Source organism: Uranotaenia lowii, unplaced genomic scaffold (genome assembly GCF_029784155.1).
Source record: "Uranotaenia lowii strain MFRU-FL unplaced genomic scaffold, ASM2978415v1 HiC_scaffold_14, whole genome shotgun sequence".
Lineage (NCBI taxonomy): Eukaryota > Metazoa > Arthropoda > Insecta > Diptera > Culicidae > Uranotaenia > Uranotaenia lowii.
In genome coordinates, this window is record NW_026597410.1 from 1 (window position 1) to 18,607 (window position 18,607).

Below are 18,607 nucleotides of genomic sequence, written 5' to 3' on the forward strand. Positions count from 1 at the left end.
TTTAATTTTGAGTTTTTTTTTTCTAAACTTAACCTGTTTGGGACTGTCATTCACCCAAAAGCAGGACTTTATTTTCATTTTCCTTTTTTTTTTTTAACTTAACCTGTTTGGGACTGTCATTCACCCAAAAGCAGGACTTTATTTTCATTTTCCTTTTAAACTTAACCTGTTTGGGACTGTCATTCACCCAAAAGCAGGACTTTATTTTCATTTTCCTTTTTTTTAACTTAACCTGTTTGGGACTGTCATTCACCCAAAAGCAGGACTTCATTTAAATTTTACTTTTTTTTTTTTTTTACTTAACCTGTTTGGGACTGTCATTCACCCAAAAGCAGGACTTCATTTCAATTTTTTTTAACTTAACCTGTTTGGGACTGTCATTCACCCAAAAGCAGGACTTCATTTTAATTTCTATTAATTTTAATTGTGTAACACCCTAAAAAGTTATAACCGTTTTTTTTATTTTCACCTTTTTCGACAATTGTCACTAGTTTTTTTTTTATCTTTTCGAACAAATCAAAAATGTTCATCACATTATCATTTCCATGTCAATGAATTTCAAACGTTTTATTTAGTACTTATCAACCATTAAAAAACATCCTTAACAACCTTTTTTTTTATTTTCTTTTTTTTTTTTTAATCGAACATTTTTTTATCATTCCTTAATTTATTTTTTTGAGATAACGGAACTTCAATTTTCATTAGAAATATAAAAATCATTGTTTTTAATTTTTATTTTCCAATAAATTTTCTCCAGCAACAACGGAACCTTTTTTTAATTTTTTTTTATCACAAACTAATAATTATCTTCAAAGAAATGCCATTTACTCACATTTTACGATATTTACAGGGAAACAAATGGTTTCATTTCATTCAGAATTGCTAGATAATCAACATGACTTTATTACCTGTTTTCACATTCATTTTTCAACATCACTCTGCACTAGCACCAGAATCAAATACCGTAAACACTACCATTTTTATTTGTTCGAGAAAATGTGAGACGGGACTATCATCAAGTTCAATCTTTGATTAAGGAAAACTAAATCCATATGACTTGAAAACTTTGCTTTACGATAACGTACCTGGTTTGGAGCTGGTACCGTTTCTGCCAACCACGCCATTGTCGTGAACGACCAGACATTCACACCAAAATAGCCGTTTTCTTTTGAAGCTTCGTTATTTTTTTTTTTTCACCAAAAACTTTAAACTTCGCGAACGATCCGTCTTTTTCAAGCTTGCTCTATAAACTGACTCCTCTCATGCATGTGCCCAATTTTTCGAGCTACAGGATATTGTCGCACTCTCTCATCAAGCGTTGTCTGTTGAGCGTTGTCTCTCTCGCATGTCTTCTTTCTTGACAGGAACATCGATGTTCTCGAAATCGATTAACAAATTATTATTGTATACAAGGTAGTTCACACGAACTGTTGATACTGTTAATTAATTATTCTAATTTAATTCATTCCAATTAAAATAATATTTATTTAATCTATTACCAATATTCTCTACAATCAAGTGATCGTTTAGAAAATTATATTGGTTTTACCTTTAAGTATGATGTATCATATATGAATTAAAGAAAAACAAAAGGACGTAACGGAGTACAGAGCTCATTTACGCTTTTTAACCTACAGTTATAATATCACATTCTTGTATTTAAAAAATATATTGAAAATTCTTGAATAGCGGTGTGTTTCTGTAATGTACTGTATTTTACGGTAAACACATACACACGAACATGTATATAAATGAACCTAGGTTAAATCAAATTTAAATGTTTATGCCTATTTAATTCTAGTTTCAAAAACGCAAAAAAGCATGATAGCGGTGAAAAGCAGATGTCTGTAAAATATTCCAAACATATAAATTGGCATCACTGGAGTCCCTCTCTGTCGTTGCAATAAAAGAGCATAAAAGCATAAACATTATTTTCATTTTAATTATTTACGGCTGTTGGAATCATTTCTCTGCCTTCCCTTAGTATCCGTTTTGGCAACTGTTATAATTTTTGTTTAAACTTCAAGTATTAAATACCAAAATGTCCAACGAATATGACATGTTTGAAAATTTGAATAGCTATTTAAACAGTAAGAAAACGGTGTATTAAAATTTTTCGAGGCGTTTTTTAATATGATTTTTTTTTTCTAGAAAGTGATAACTTTGATATCCCGGAAGAAAAACTAGAAAACATCTTCACAGAGGCAGACTCAGAACCAATTGAGCAGTCGATGCCGTTTAAGAAGAAGCCTTTGCTTAGTGTGAAAAACGATGATGAGAGTATTCCGGCTAAAAGAAAACCCACAGAAATAGAAGCAACTGAGGATGAAGGTAGCTGTGGGATTACACCAGCTTCCAGTTCTTCCACCGAGTGTCCGGTTCCCATACATTTGGACGATGATCTAGACCGTTAGTTTGCAATTTCATATCACAGAATCAAATACTGATTAATCATTGAAAATTCCAGGCCAAATGAAAGAAATTGAAAAACAATACCATCTAATATTCAATCAAAACAGTACGTTCACAAAAGATGACGAGCGTTATTTCAATTCGTTAAAAAAGCGTTATAATGCTCTTGTAAAGCAATATTCAAGACCAGTTCGAAGGAGCTCTAGAAGAGCGGGAACATCAGTATTTTGTCAAGAGATGGAATCGCTGAAGGAAATTTTTTTTAACGTTTGTATGAATTACAATTTGATCCAACCACTAGCAGAGGTGCCAAGCCGCCGACCCCGAAACACAAGACGTGAACCTGAGCTTATAAATCTTGTTGACAGTCCGAATTTGATTCTACCGGGAGTAGTAAGTTTAATGGCATTATGAATCAATCCTTTACTTTTAATTTTGATGTTTATTTTATAGGTCAATTTAGACTCGGATGAAGACATTGAAACTACTGCTTTAAAAAAAGCCAATTTATCTTTCGAAGCTGAAAATTACGAATTATCCATTAAAATTAAATGGGAAGGCAATATCAAAAGATTTACACATCGCAAGTTCCAAAAATTCAGTGAAATTATTACACAACTGGCAGTTGAAGCTGAAACCGATGTGGGTTCTGTTGTTCTAGATCTCAACGACCGGATAATCGATCCTAATGATACTCCTGATTCGATTGGTTACAGAATAAACCAGTTTATAAGTAATAATTGTAATTTCAAAATACTTCTCATTCTTACAAATAAAAAACTCTTTACAGATGGACGGGTTGTAGAAAAAAAACTGGTAGATACATTTGCGAAGAAACAAAAGTCCACCGCAATCAACTCCACCGGTAAAAACTCAATCAAAATTAAAGTTCAGTCTGACCAGTTCAAGCATTCATTGGAGTTGTCTATTGAAAAAGATCAAAACATAAAGATAGTTATAATAAAATGTGCGGAAGAGCTAAAGTGCAATCCGGACAAAATAAGACTGAGTTTTGATGGAGAAGTTTTGGATACAAATGCTACTGCTTCTGATTTGGATCTGGAGGGCGGTGAGGTGTTGGATTTACAGTTCGTGAAGTAAGTTTTTTTGGTTTTTTTTATAAGTTTTCTCTAATATGAATTATGTTTTCAACTAGTATGTTCCATGCATTTGATTATTTCATAAATAAATATGATAAATATTCAGACTTTCAGTTCATTGGATACAAGGGTGGTTTAAAACAAAGGATCATGTTTCCTAATTAAACCTTAGGGCATCCCTTGGCTTGTCAGAAGACCCAGTGCCATATTTCAGCATATTTGGTTAACTCTAAGGAGTCGCTTATTTGTTCTAAATAAACTGTAAAATCCACTTTTTGCCCATGCACCGATTGCTCTACAAATTTAGATTTCTAAATCTAGACGTAATTCCGCATATTTACTTGGAAGACCGGTGGTCTTATCAGATACGAACTACGACAGAATGTATGTATGTACGTATTCGCCTTGGGTTTGCGGCAGCGCCGCGGTTATGGCCAAGAAAAAAACCCGCGCGTCCATCTTGGTTACCACGCAAAAGTATCATAGCCACTTGTAGTATACAGATGAAGAATAGTAGAAATGAATAGTTTGAAATTCTGGTTATTCATTTTGATCAATAAATACATCCAATCGAATGTTATTGTCTGAGTGTGTAAAAGGCCTTTTGAGAACAGTTAGAATTAAGAAAAGGATAAAAAAGGAAATTTTCGTCAGTTGGTTAACGAATTTTGGTGGTAATGGATGTGAGTTAATATATTGTGATCCGGAAAAGGATATAGAAGAATCCGACACCACTCAATGAAAAAACTCGAGAAACTATAACTGTATTGTTGACTAACCAAGATAGCATGCAAATTATAATCCCGGCCAAGGCTTCCGAAAAAAGAGTGCGTCCCTATTTTACAAAAATAAATAAGATACTTTCTTTTTCCTAGCCATGCCAAATTCCCTTGACATAAATTGAGAAACGTCCAGTATTCGAAACAGGTAACAAGCACATACTGCTATACCTGCTTCTTTTGCAAAAGAATGTAGCTTCACGAAGTCGGAAAGGATTCATCATCCAGTCAGTTTAGAAACGAATTTTGACACAGAAGGTTGTGCAGCTATACGCCGAAAACGTCCAGTCACGACACCTTTAATTTAAATGAATGACTGAAAACAAAATATTAAGCTGTAAATTAGACTGCCCTAAATTTGTATGGAATATTCAAAACCTGTAAAATGTTATGCGCTGAAGGCTAAAATTGATCCTAGGCCTAGTACAAGATCTCATGCCAAATTTTGGCCAGATCGGATCACGGGAAGGGGTCGCTCAACGAGCCTTAAGTTTGTATGGGATTTCGAGACATTTTGTTCGGGAGAAACATGAAAAACCAGTTTTTCATCAATAACTTGGGTTTCTTTCGGCCCATTTCTTTTGAAAACGGGTTTTCTTGAAGCCCAAATTATGACAAATATTTCATCCGAAGACTGCATTTTGATTAGATTTAAGATAAAAAAGTTATTAGGCTTCAAAAATAGGCTAATTTTTTTAAGGGTGGTATTCATCATTGTTAATGATTCGGGGCGTTCGAACATTTCGACGCAGCATTATCCGTGAGGGGCTGTCCACATACCACGTGGACAACTTAGGGGGGGGGGGGGAGGGGGGTATGGAAATGTCCACGCTTGTCCACGGAGAGGGGGGTAGGGGTTTGGGTCATGTCCACGTGGACAAACTTACTTTCACAATATTTTCTAAAGGTGAAAAAATTTTGAGATGTTTAAATCAAAATCTTAAATTTCAAAGCTTTCCACACAGTAAACGAAAATTACCGAGTTCGGTAATTTTTTTACCGAAATCCTAACATGTGTAAATCGTTAAACCGTTCGGTAACTTTTTCATGGCAGAGATGTGACAGCTGTCAAATGTTACAGACCTTTTTCAGTAAAAAAATACCGTAACTCGGCTGATCATCTGTCAAATTATTGACAGTTGTCAACACGCTCTTTTTTTTAAACTCAAAATTAAGTAGTTTTGGTTCAAAACAGCACTTCGGTGGCTTCCCTCAACTTTGAGTTTGACTGGGCAATAGCAAAATTAAGTTCTGATAGGCATACTCAATACTAAGTTCGGCAGCCGAACTCGAATTTATCCTTTTTTTCGAGGGTAGCTTATTTTCAGGGAATTGAATGATGATTATAATTGGTTATACCCGGATGTTGCTGTGCATTGCAATTACAGAGCGGTGGAAAGTCCCGGTCGAAGAAAACTTCCGGATGTTACTTCCCACGGGAAGTAAACAACATCCGGTAGTTTCCGGACATTCCAAGCCGCTCACCATATGATGACAATGACGGACAGAATTTTACGCTGACACGGTGAACATGCATTTCATTATGAAGTTCCTTCATAGTCTTCCGGTAATTGTTCCGGAACGACATAATTTTGCGACGTGTTCGTTGGTTGGTGTTCCGGTTCGGACTGAACTCGCTAAGTGTTTTCAGTCCAACAAAGAGAGTTCAATTTTTAGTTTATAAGGTCGAACTCAGCTTTGATCCCTCGCCGAAGGAAAAAAAAGGGATCAATTTTGAGTTCGCAGTTCGAACTCCGTTTTGATCCATAGCAAGGGGGAAAAAAGGGTACTTAACTTTAAGTTCATAGAATCGAACTATGTTTTGAACCTCGGTCATACTTAATTTTGAGTTAAAAAAAAAGAGCGTGAACGTGATATCTCGTTATATTACCGAATAACCGGTATTGTTGAACCGAAATGTCTGCAATTATTACCGAAAGGCTGGTAATGTTTAACCGAAGCTAGTAAATAAAATTATTTAAATATGTACCGAACAACCGGTAGATTTTACCGAAATACCTAAAACTATTACCGAAAAAACTGTAATTACTTTCGAAATATCTATAAATTTTACCGAAATACCGTGATTTTTCTACCGAAAAGCTGTAAAAGCTCGATAATATTTACCGAACAACCGGTAACGTTTACCGAAATATCGGTAGTTTTTATCGAAATTTCTGTAAATATTACCGAAACTGTAAAATTTTCGGTAATTTCTAACGAAATCCGTAATACGTTCGGTAAATTCAGCATATGATGCAAAGCGCATAACGCGAGATGATTCGAGTTTCCACAGGATACTTCAAGCAAGAAATTTCAATTCTAAGGAAACATATGGTCGTTAGAGACTCAATCAAATCGATGTTTGTGCGTAAAGTTCAAGTGTCTTCTGGAAAAAAATGTTTTAGCCCGTGTCCCCTCACGTTGAACGCCGTGCGATATTAATACACCGCTTTAGGCAAAAACATCGATTCGACTAAGCCTTTTATGTCAATCTGTGCTCCTCAGAATTGAGATTTCTTGCTTGAAGTGTCTTCGGGATACTCGAATCCTCTTGTGTTATGCGCTGTGCATCATAAGCTGAAATAATCGAACGTTTTACGGGTTTCAGTCAAAATTACCGAAAATTTTGCAGTTTTCAGCTTACCTCATATAACTTTTTTGCTTATCCATACTCGACATAAAGTTCACTAACAGTCGTGAGAATTTTCAGAAGAGAAGAAAAGAAAATACATGATGAATTTATTGAAGATTTATTTATTTATGAATTTATTTATTGCAAAGACTGCAATCAACCGTGTTGGTCTGTAAATGAAACATTGTTAAGAAACATTAATTACACATTATCAAAAATAATTCTAAAGAGCTTTCGCTCACCTGAATGCTGAATTCATTTACCTCTTTCTTTTCCTGACTTTCCGGTACCGGTCCGTTAGTACTGTGATCCCAGAAAAAGCAGAAATGCAGCTGGATCAAGCTCGACTCAGTGGGGCACTTCTGCGACTGTACGATGTCGCTTTTGCTGCAACTAAGACGGTTCCCGATGGAGCTGATTTTAGTAGTAATGGTACGACGATTTTATTGCTTCCAGATCCAACTACCGCCCAGCGACACAATTGCGTTTCCCGAAACAATACAATTTTCAATTTCACACAAACACTATGTTTAGAACGGGCGAAGCAAAAGTTTTTAAAATGGCTCGCGCGCGCACACGACAAAATGAATCTTTTCTATTTCACTTTTCATTTTCTACATGGCGGTTATCAGAGTGAGACAGTTGCGCTTACAGCTGCCAGAAAAGGACACATCAAAATTTGACGTTTGTGCTGACAGCGACACTGATTTACAGTTTTCGGTGTTTTTTTACCGAAAATTTTTTGCAATGAGTTTTGTTGACAGAAAAATAAACGAACGTCGGTAAATCAAAACTCGAATTACCGAACTCGGTAAAAACAAGACGTCAGATTGGTGGATTACCGAAAATTTTCGAATTACAGAACTAGTTCTGTAAAATAAATTACCGAACTCGGTAATTTTCGTTTACTGTGCAGATTAAGTTTGAACAATAAGTAGCTACTTGAGGCAAGTTTTAAATATGATAGTTTAGAAATTTTAAATTTATAAAATTATTTTATATCGGGAAATGATCAATTCTTTTTTTTTTTAAATCAGCCATTTCAATAACAAAAAGGCAAACTGTCAAATTAGATTAAGAAAAAAAAACTATTTTAATTCTGTCCACGTGGACATCCGGGGAGGGGGGTAGGGGTTTGCCAAATGTCCACGCTTGTCCACGGAGGGGGGGGGGAGGGGGTCGAAAATCTCATTTTTCTGTCCACGTGGTATCTGAACGGCCCCTGATGAATACCACCCCTTAAAAACGTAGCTCAATTTTTTAGCTTAATAACTTTTTTATTTGAACTCGAATCGATTTGCAGTCTTGGGATCAAATATTTATCATAATTTGAGCTTTAAGAAAACCCGTTTTCAAAAGCAATCGGCCTAAAGTAACCAAAGATATTAATGAAATACTGGTTTTTCATGTTTCTCCCGAACAAAATGTCTCGAAATCCCATAAAAACTTCAGGCTCGTTGAGCGACCCCTTCCCGTGATCCGGCCCAAATTTGGCATGAGATCTTGCACTAGGCCTAGGATCAGTTTTAGCCTGCAGCACATAACTTTTTCAAAAGTCATTTGGGGCACTCTACTGTAAATGTGAAATATTAAAAATACACAGATCTTCAAAAGCACATAATTCAAATATAATATGAAAATTTTAAAATAAAAAGAAACCAATTTCAATCATCTTCACTACGAGGTACGACTGTTGGGCTCAAGCTCCAAATGGTAGCTAAGGGTATAAAAAACCAACTTTTATATGGCAGTGACTCCGAAAAATTATGTTTAGAGGTCGCACTGGGTCGATTTTTGAAGAGTCTTTTTTTAAAATTCCGTAATTTTGATTCAGAAATATTACACTAAACATATGAGTTTTATATTTTTTTAATTTTGTTTAGGTTTTTTTTTTATTTTTTTTTTTCCTCGGACAGGGAAAGCCCGCTGGAGTTAAACTTTTCTAAGCCTCTTCTCCAACAGGCACAAAACCCTATCAAAACAATTTCGTTTACAATATTGTTTTCACAGAACGTAAGAGCATTCCAGTGAGCGAATTATCACTCTTTGAAGGAATCCTGAAGGGTTATTAGTTCACTATTTCACAATTTTGTAATTATATATTGAACATGTTTGCACTGGTGTTTAGCTTAGATTTGGCAGCATTCTGGCGGTGGCAGGTGGCGGGTTGCGGTTTGGTGGTTGGTGGTCGCGGCTGGTTGAGGTGGGTCTGGGCGGTGGTGGCTAGGTGGAGGGGCGAAAGTAAAATATAAAATTTTTTTAGCAATGTGGTGCAGGGATGCTAATGGAGAAAGCGATTGATGTTTTGTTTGCAGATTGATAACAGTGAGATTTGAAGCGGGAGGGCGATGAACACTGTTTTAGGATGTCTGGTAGATCATTGTACAGTTTACTTGCGAAGTCAGGGTTGCCAACATTTATTTACAAAAATCAGGGAACTGGCGAAATAAAAATCAGGCTATTTTGCTATAAGTAATGACCTTTTTTTTTTTTTTTGGTCGTCACTCCACATTTTTACTCTAATATGGTGTTGTCTACTGCATCAAAGCAATCAAAAGATCCCTTTAATTCTCTTTTTAAATAAAAATTAACGGGAATCTTTCGATTGCTTTGATCTGAGTCTACTGATCTGAGATCTGAGTCTACTGCATCAAAGCAATCAAAAGATCCCTTTAATTCTCTTTTTAAATAAAAATTAACGGGAATCTTTCGATTGCTTTGATTCAGCCACATTTTCACTTTTTTACTTCAGCTATGGTACCTACTCCAGTTCCTTACTACCCATTTTTTACGACATTCGCAAAAATCAGGCAAAATCAGGCATATTTTCAAAATTCTGGGAAATTCAATGGCTTATCAGATTGTCAGGCAGAGCCTCGAAAAATCAGGCAACGCCTGAAAAATCAGGCACATTGGCATCTCTGTGCGAAGTAGCTAGGTTTGTTCTTCCCAAACTCAGATTTCACTCTGAATAGGCGGAGGTGATTCGCATTTCTAGACATGCGGTGTGACGTCATTCTTTCGAAGCGCATGTTGTGGTGAGTATCTCTGCTTGTCAGAAGTTTGTGGGTGAACACGAGGGTTTGGAATTCCTGAGCACCTCGTATGGGAAGGACTGAATTGACCATATCATATAATTGTTCTTACGGGTATAAATACGGCAATCTAAATACTGCCTTAAGGGCTCTATTTTGCATAGTCTGCAGCTCTCTTAGACGACTTTTGCTGGCTTTTCCCCATAGTGATACAAGATATTGCACCTCGAATGAAACAATCCAAAGTACACGTTTTTCAGCCAGTGGGTGGGAATAAACGCAGAGATTTTCCAAATGGCCGCACAGGTTATAAAATTTACGTGAAAAAAATGATATTTTGTTTCACAGGTTTTTTGGGCATGGTTTTTTTTCTAATGAGGTACACCGGGGTAAGTGTGGACCGTGTGGACGCGGGATAAGTGTGGACGATGGCTATTAAAACAATACTGTGCCTTATTTTTTAAACTTTTAATGCAGAATGTTTAATTTACTTGTAATCTATCCAATATACTGTTAAAAAGATACTTTTCCGACAATAACGGACACACCAAATTTTCGGGGCTCCACTTAGCAAAATTTCGCTGTTACTTTCCGTTAACAAAAATATTTTTTTACTGTTTAGTTAGCAAAAAGCTAAATTTACTTGAATTTAGTAATAAAAAACGTAATTTTACTTGATTTTAGAAAAACGAAGGTTTTTCAGCCGCTTTGTTCACAGACACCAGCCGCCGCGCCAGTTGGGAGAAAAACAAAAAGCTGTCGCGATTAAGAGCGGTTCCGGATGTTCGTTGCTGGTGGTTCTTGTTGCGGCCAACTTGAACAACACCGGATGCTTACAGGTAAGGTCCGATCTTAATGTGTTCAGATTCTCCAATTTTTTAATTTCTAATTTATGTGTTTGTTTTTTTCTACCATGCAGGTTAAAACTGCAACATGAAACCTGCAACAGTCCGGCAATGAAGAAGGACCACAACTGGAATTTCAACAAGCTGCATCCGGCAAACATCCCGGTGCTTTCTTTGATGAAGGTGGCATGGCATTTCGCTCGCCAGTAGGTGCGTTCCCAGCATCGGAACTTCCGTTTTACGAAAAGTGTAAAAAAAATATTAAAAAATGTGAAAAAATAAATAATAAGTCAATAAAATTTGTGTATTCTATTCAATAATCAAACATTCCCCTGATTCTCCAGAGAAAAAATAATAAAACATCAAATTACGGATCTGGGCAATCTTTTTCTCGGGTTTTTGCTAGAAATTTGAGTAAAAGCTGTGGCGGCTAACTTTTTTTCTCGTTTGCTGAAACTTTAGTTTAAAAATATTGCTAAATTGATTGCTAAGTTTCTAGCTGGTCAAATTTGAGCGGAATTTTGCTAAATTCCGGCCTCGAAAATTTTGTGTGGTTGTTTACAGCGGCTTTTTGGGAATTTTCTATTTTCAACTAACGATATGTAGTTGATGTGCATCTTTTTCAATTGCAAATTTATCGGAAACTGGCTGGCTCTTGATGAAAAACTCTACATTCAAAACAACCAGTTAGGAAAAGAAACGGTGTGGTTAAAAATGAAGAAAAAAAGAGTTTATTTTCAAGAAACTAAAATTTTGTTTCCAAATCCCCTGGGGTAAGTGTTGACGGCTTTATACAGACTTGATGTTTACACATTTTTTCAATTTTCTCTCCTCATTCAATTCAATTTAGCTATATTTAGCATTTGGATCATGAAAAGTTTGGTAAAGTACTTCTTTGTTCTGGAATAAGTATACAATTTCGATAAAATTGGATCTCGTGTGTTGCAACATAAATTGCACACAATAATCATTGAAAGGTGCTTTACTCATAGTACCTTAAACTTTAAAAAAAATGTCGTATGCCGTTTGTTTTCAAAAAAACTACTGTTTGTTATAAAAAAAATCTACTAATAATACTAGTTTTTTATATGTTTTTTTTCTCCTTTTACCATTATTGTTCATTTTGCTTGTAATAAAATTATAATTTCCTAAATTTAGCAGAAACATGTTGTTAAAAAAACACATGTTTTCTTCGGCAAACAACATGTTTTCTTCGGCAAATTTGTTGTACGTAAAATTCGCATCTTTTGGTGGATTTGGTTTTCAAAAAGAATAACGCAAAGAATACTTTCTGGACTATTTAAATAAAAATCGATCGAAAATAAATTAAAAAAATCATGCAAAAAAAAACTTGTGATGCAAAATATGGATTTTTTTTGTCTTTTATGTAAAGTTTGTAATCTTAACAAAATTAAAAAAATATAAAACTCATATATCTAGTGTAATTTCTATGAATTAAAATATTTCTAGTACGAAATTTTAAAAAGGACTTTTTTCAAAAATCGACCCAGTGCGACCTCTAAACATTATTTTTCTGAGTGGCCGCCATATAAAAGTTTGTTTCTTACACTTAAGCTACCATTTGGGCCTCCCTTATGTCCATTTTAAGGGTGAGCGGTACAAACTTCTTTATGTTCCACATTGAATGAGACAAGGAGGCTATTCGGTGTTGGTTTAGCAAATACGCTATAAGTAACTAATGATTTATTTAAACACATACCACGTTAACAGAAAATATGATATTTTTTACATCCACCTCCGTGAACACGCGTTTATGTTTTATTAAACCCGCTCGGATGACCATATTTTTTAAATTAAAATTTAAAAATTTAATTTAAAATTAAAATTTAAAAATTTAATTTAAAATGATTTAAAAATTTAATTTAAAATGATTTCAGCTACAGTATTTAGCTGAATTCAAAGGAATCTTCGACTACTTTAAATCATAGTTTCATTCAGCTAAGAGGTTCTTCAAACCTTTGATTATTAGTAATTTAAAATTTTTTTTATTGTTTTTTTTTTAAATTTTGTTAAAAAAAAATCTTTATAGTTTTCTGCATTTAAATTGATTTCATAAATCTGCAATAATTATTTAGATAAATCACCGCGTACATTTTTATTTCCACAGTTCCACCACTCCACTTTATCGCTATAAATGTTATTTATTTATCAACTATAGTATTGGAAACTCTGTAATGTAAATGAAATATGATGTTCAGACAACACTCTGTAACGATGATTTCTTTCCTGTAACTCAAAGTTTGAGAAACTTGAGTTGAGATCTCTTATTCCAGTTTTGTTGCGAAAAATTTGTTCTAATGTAATCAAAATCTGATGGTAAGTTGTCTGTATCGAAAAGGTTCTATGTTTTGGGGCTTCCAAAAATTAATTATAAAGACACCTCTTATATTTTTTATTTGCGACCATAATTTCTTTATTAAGTAAGATAAAATGAAAATGATGAATGGTATGAATTTCTGCGTTTCAAACGTATCATTGAACTATTATTTTTAATATTCCACGAGTTTTGACTGTTTAAACAAAGTAAATTTTCATGGATTTTAAAAAAATTGTGAGGAATTGTGGGCAAGGTTGCCGAAATCACAGAAAAATCTATAATTTCACAGAATTTTGAGCCAAATTTCATCACAGAATCTGTGTCACAGAACACAAAATTTTCGGAATATTCACAGATTTCACAGAATTTTAAAATTTTGGAGGTTTTTTCAAAATTATGTTTTTTATGTCAATTCAAGTTTTGGATAATTATCTTTTAATTGGAGAAACATGATAAAATTTATAATGTTGATTGATTGTTTTTAGGTAAAATGTAAAAAAGACGCAATTTGACATGACTTTTGAATGAAATTAATTTAAAAAGCATCACAGAAAATCGTCACAGATTTTTTGGGAAAAATCACAGAAAGTCAGAATTTTTTTTCGTCAAAACACAGAATTATTTTCTGCAACCTTGATTGTGGGAGGTTATGAAATTTTCCTGTAGATTTGAGACTGCAGTTTTCTTACAAGATTAGGATTTTGTTTGGGAGAAAATAACAAATATTTGCTTTTTTTATTGTTACAGATTTATTACCAATAAATAGTAAATTTGTTTTGAACTTTTATTCAAAGAGGTCGCTGGGGTCTTCGTGTTTATTGAGGTCGGTCCGATATTTTGCCGGAAAACAAACAAACCAAACGCATTTTTAATGAGTTCTAAATAATGTATTTAATAAAATAACTGCTCGGCCAGCGGATCCTTCAGAATAAGCTTTTTTCTTCACATGAAGCTTCTAGCTTCCTCCGTTTAGATTGGGCATTGTTGTATCCTGCTACCTATAAAAAGGAACAACTAGGAATCATCGTAACAGGAAGAATATTAAAAAGTCACTCACGTTAATTTTAGGTGCTGGAGCTTTAAATTAAAAAAAAATTGTTTGCGTATTTGTCGATTTCCTGAGCATTCAAAAGTGAATTTCTTCGAATTTCAGGATCAAGGGATTGTCATGACTCACGAGATTCGAATGGATATCTTCTCGTACCTCAGGAGCACATCTATTATTTTTTTAACGATTCTAGTGTCATTTAAACAATTTTTTTTTGATTCAGAGGATCATGGTCCCGAACGAAAAAATGCAATATTAGTGTGTGCATAAACTGGGTTTTGGTCACCGTTCCTTTTATCTTCTCGATTTTTGGTTGATTTTTCTCGGTGATTTGGCATGAGATATTTACTTACAGAATTCGTGACGTCACGCTGGAATGTGTCTTCTGAGTTTAAATTCTGGATCAGAGCAATGAATTTGAATTTAATTTCAAAATTTGGATTATGGTTCTGAATCTGAATTCTGAATTGCAATTCTGAATCTTAATACCTAATTAACTGATTCTGAATTCTGATTTAGTTCATAAATTCACACAAAACGTTTTTTAAGAGCTTCGTTTTCTAGAAAACTTTTTAAGATCAACGACGAGTTTAATCAGCATGGAATTAATCAACGCTGGAGCACAAGATCGCAATATAAAACTGTATTATGTTTTTGAGCGGGAGAGCGTGTTCATGTTAGCATAGACCGGAACAGCTGAGCTCTTTGGTCTTTTTGGTCACGATCTGCGGTGGTTGAATCTGGTGGATCGAATCAGTCTTTTCCCTGCTTCGCGGTCGGTCAGTCGACTTTCAGAGGTGTCTTAGTCAGTTTGAAGGGTTCTTCGTTGGGTGGCTTTGTCAGGTCATCCTGCGACAAGTGAGCGGGAGAGCTTCAAAGTGAGTGAGAAAATCCACAGGGTATAATACAACTCTGTGAACAACTTCAGCTTTAGAAAAGGTTTACCCGATTCTTGCAATGTGAATGAGAGTGGCAGAGATCCATTGAGTGAAAAAAAAAAATGATTCCAGTGACTGTAAATAACGGGTTTTAAGGAATTTTTGGATCGATCAAGTGTTGATTTGTTGCTTTCTTGTAACTTGTGACTTAGTGTTGACCAAGAGATCGTCTTTTTGTTGATACATTACAGGGTGGAACGGTCTAATGTAAGCAAGGGGCAGATTTTGGTTTTTGAAATTCATCGAATTCACCAAAGAAATTCGCAAACAGGTTTATGGATAAGTGTGTAATGTGAATGAAAAAAGTGCCATGAAGGGAAAATTGCGAGAGTATGTCTACGTGTCCGCTACTTCATCAAAAATTTTCATCAGAGCCTTAATGTTGTATCTGTGAATGGAGGACACATACTGTTTCTATTTCTTCGGGATGCTGATGCAGACACAAAGCGAAAACCAACCTTCCGAAAGAGGAAAAACTTCGTATGGGCTATAAAACGATTGAAACATTCCAGAGTGTGTTCTCATTAATGTGGTTTGAATCGTAGAGCAAGTCACTGGAAATATTTATGATTTTTAAAATTACCAACTGAGACGTAAAACAAATCATTTTAAGTGTGAGTAAAATTCATGGATTTAGTTTGAGCTTCGTTCGATTGAACTTGTAAAAAAATATATATATTTGACGCCTTCCGAAGCTCGGTTGTAGCTTGTCAAAGGAATTTTCTTCCAGCTGTATAGCAAATCGGATAGAATCGTTGCAGCGTGGAATTCTTGCCAGTGTAGAAGAACAGGTTTTTAGGATGATGGTTAGAAGCAAACCTATGTATATAGGTAGTGAGATGTTGAGATGCTGAAGAGAAGGTCTTGTTTTCAGTTTCACTGCTTCTGCATTCCGTGGATTTACATCAACAAACGCATGCTAAAGCAACTCAACTGTATATTTCTTGTTCTTTTCATTCATTTGTTTACCAGGTTCGGTGACGTGTGTTTGACGTGTGAATTAGATCTTGAGCTCGTAACAGATCTTGCATTCAAATCTCTAGTAGCCAGGGGGTTCGTTGTTGTAGGTACATGGTATTTATGGTACAAGCTCCCGTTTCTGTTGTGAAAAACGAACAGAATGCGATTTCACTGGAAAGGCGTGGAAAATCATTGATGATATTTTGTTTTCATTAGTGATAAAGGGATGATCTCGAAAACGTTTAGTGTATTTACTTCTTTGTAATCCCATCCATTGCTTTTTTTCCTCAATTTCCTCAACATCCGATAATATAATCGAATCACATTTTAAAATCTTTGAGTTGAACAATTTGATAAAATGGTTTACTCGAATTTCCACATTTCACATAAACTGCGTGCTTCTAGTGATGTAGATGGTTTATGCCCCCTTTCATGTTTGGATTGTACAAATTGAGAAATTTGAAAAAAAACATTTTTAAACATATTATCAACTTAATATAAAATATTGCTACAATGCAGCAGCACCTTTAAGAAGAAAAACCAACTACCGATTTGATATGGTTGGAGTTGGTAATGGAAATAAAAAAGTATAATTGAAGGAACTGCGCAGTATTTCAAACTTTCAAACAAATCTAGCTAATGTTGATATTATTTTTATACAGATTTATAGAATGAGAATAAAAATTTTGAGTTTGCGTTGATTTTGGAGTATTTTTAATCGTTTCGTTCAATCTATGTTCATTTCATTTATCTGCAATTCAGATTTCGAAATAAAAAAGTTAACAGCATTGACAAACTTTCCCAATCGAATAGTTTTGATAGTTTAACCTTGGTAATTAACTAACAACCTTTCCATACTGTTCACGTGGTTCCGCAGGTGTTTGAGGGAATAGGGTGACCAGGTAGACCCTAGCGAAGTTAAATATCTTCAAACGAGGCATCAGGCAACAGCATGATTAAATGCAACATTTGTATACCATAAAACTTATTCACGTTTTATTTTAATATAATGTAATAAAGTTATCATTTAATGATAATAAAATGATGATGACATAGTTTCTCACATCGTGAGATAAAGTTTTTGATACTCATAGAAAATTCAAAAATATCGAGCTATATATGTACATTTTTTTAAATTCACCTACTAACTTTATATTGCTTTTATTATCCTGCTGTTGGTAAAAAATATTTTTCGGACTATTTCTATTTTTTTTAAATATATATTTTCATAATTCAGTAACCAGTCTGGGCTAAATGCATCATGCGTTTGTGAATTTCATAATTCCATCCATCCAAACATTCATTTTTATAATTTCAGCTAGATGGATTTTTTGTAGTACATATTTTTAACCCTTAATGAATTGCAGCACCTATATGTTTTTTCTTTGAAAGTATTTTTGACAGAAAAAATAGAAAATTAAATTCTAACAAAACCAAAAATGACTGCAATTGGTGCTATATGCGTTATGATATCACACATATATCAAAAACTATAAATTTTCAAACGCACTCTCCAGAGCTGGATCAGAAAAGGAATTATTCGGTCCAGAGCAAATGGGAAGTGTTGGACACTTGTCGCCATCTCCAATCATATCTCTCAACCATCTCCAATCATACGAGTTACTTGTAAACTTTAAATAAATCTCGTTGAAGCATCCCGATCAGAGCACTTCTTGGTCATTGTAAACTCAACACATTCAGCGTGCTGAATCTCCAGTGTGTGGTAGTTGTAAATCAGGTGTGGAAGATTCTTTCCATCTTATATGTAACTGTCCTTCATTAGCCAGACTACGTTTTACTCTAGGAGCTTACGCTATAAAGCGAGTCTGAGTTTATAAAATTAAGCTTAAAACATATGGTATCATTCCTTACCGAATGTAGAAAAGAGCTTTAATGCTAAAATCCCTAACTGGATTGGCTTTATGCCATCTTAAATAGATTGAATTTATTTCTTCCTTTTATAGGTTTTTCAGTTTTCTCAGGTAAATGATGAAATCTTGGATGAAAAAAAGGCTAGGCAGAATTTTCCCGTATGATTGGATAACGTGCCGCTATTAAGCCTACCCTCATTCTAAAACCTGTTGCAACTTTCAGTTTTTGTAAATATTAACACAACTTGTGAAACCATTAACCAATAATATTTCTGACTACGTCAATTTGATGTCCCATCAACCTTAAAACTTTTGATGTACAAGCAGTATGATTATCTGTGCACCCAAAATTCAGCCTCTGTGCCAATGGCGTGTAGTCAATTACATAGCATCATTGGTACAAGAAGATAACGCGATTGGTGCTGATTCGATTTGCTCCCACCGGCATTAATCTCCCAAGTTAACCGAATTGCGTATGTCTGAAAGAAACAAAATAAAAACGCTTTCACGTCCCTCCCTATCGCATCACAAGACGAAGAAGGATGGAAATAAATACCGGCCAACACCAGGCAGCCAGCGAACCGAGCGCTGTGCGTGTGAATGTAGCAAAAGCAACAACAAAAACATCCTTCTAATTCAATCCCTT

The 18,607-nt window shown here is 34.7% G+C and overlaps 1 protein-coding gene across 4 annotated transcripts in view; it reads left to right on the forward strand.

The window, feature by feature from the left end:
• Window positions 1-1,818: 1,818 nt before the first annotated feature.
• The window catches only part of LOC129759336 (chaoptin), a 54,162-nt gene continuing 37,373 nt past the window's right edge, over window positions 1,819-18,607 (forward strand). The window contains exons 1-5 of one of the 4 annotated variants that reach the window (XM_055756746.1): window positions 1,819-2,090; window positions 2,152-2,409; window positions 2,468-2,805; window positions 2,866-3,145; window positions 3,203-3,509. In XM_055756746.1, the coding sequence (XP_055612721.1) occupies window positions 2,042-2,090; window positions 2,152-2,409; window positions 2,468-2,805; window positions 2,866-3,145; window positions 3,203-3,509 (1,232 nt within the window). In that variant the 5' untranslated portion in view covers window positions 1,819-2,041. Of the gene's footprint in view, window positions 2,091-2,151; window positions 2,410-2,467; window positions 2,806-2,865; window positions 3,146-3,202; window positions 3,510-14,955; window positions 15,071-15,172; window positions 15,338-18,607 lie in introns of those variants that run through there. The other 3 variants (XM_055756750.1, XM_055756747.1, XM_055756748.1) reach the window with 3 other exon arrangements.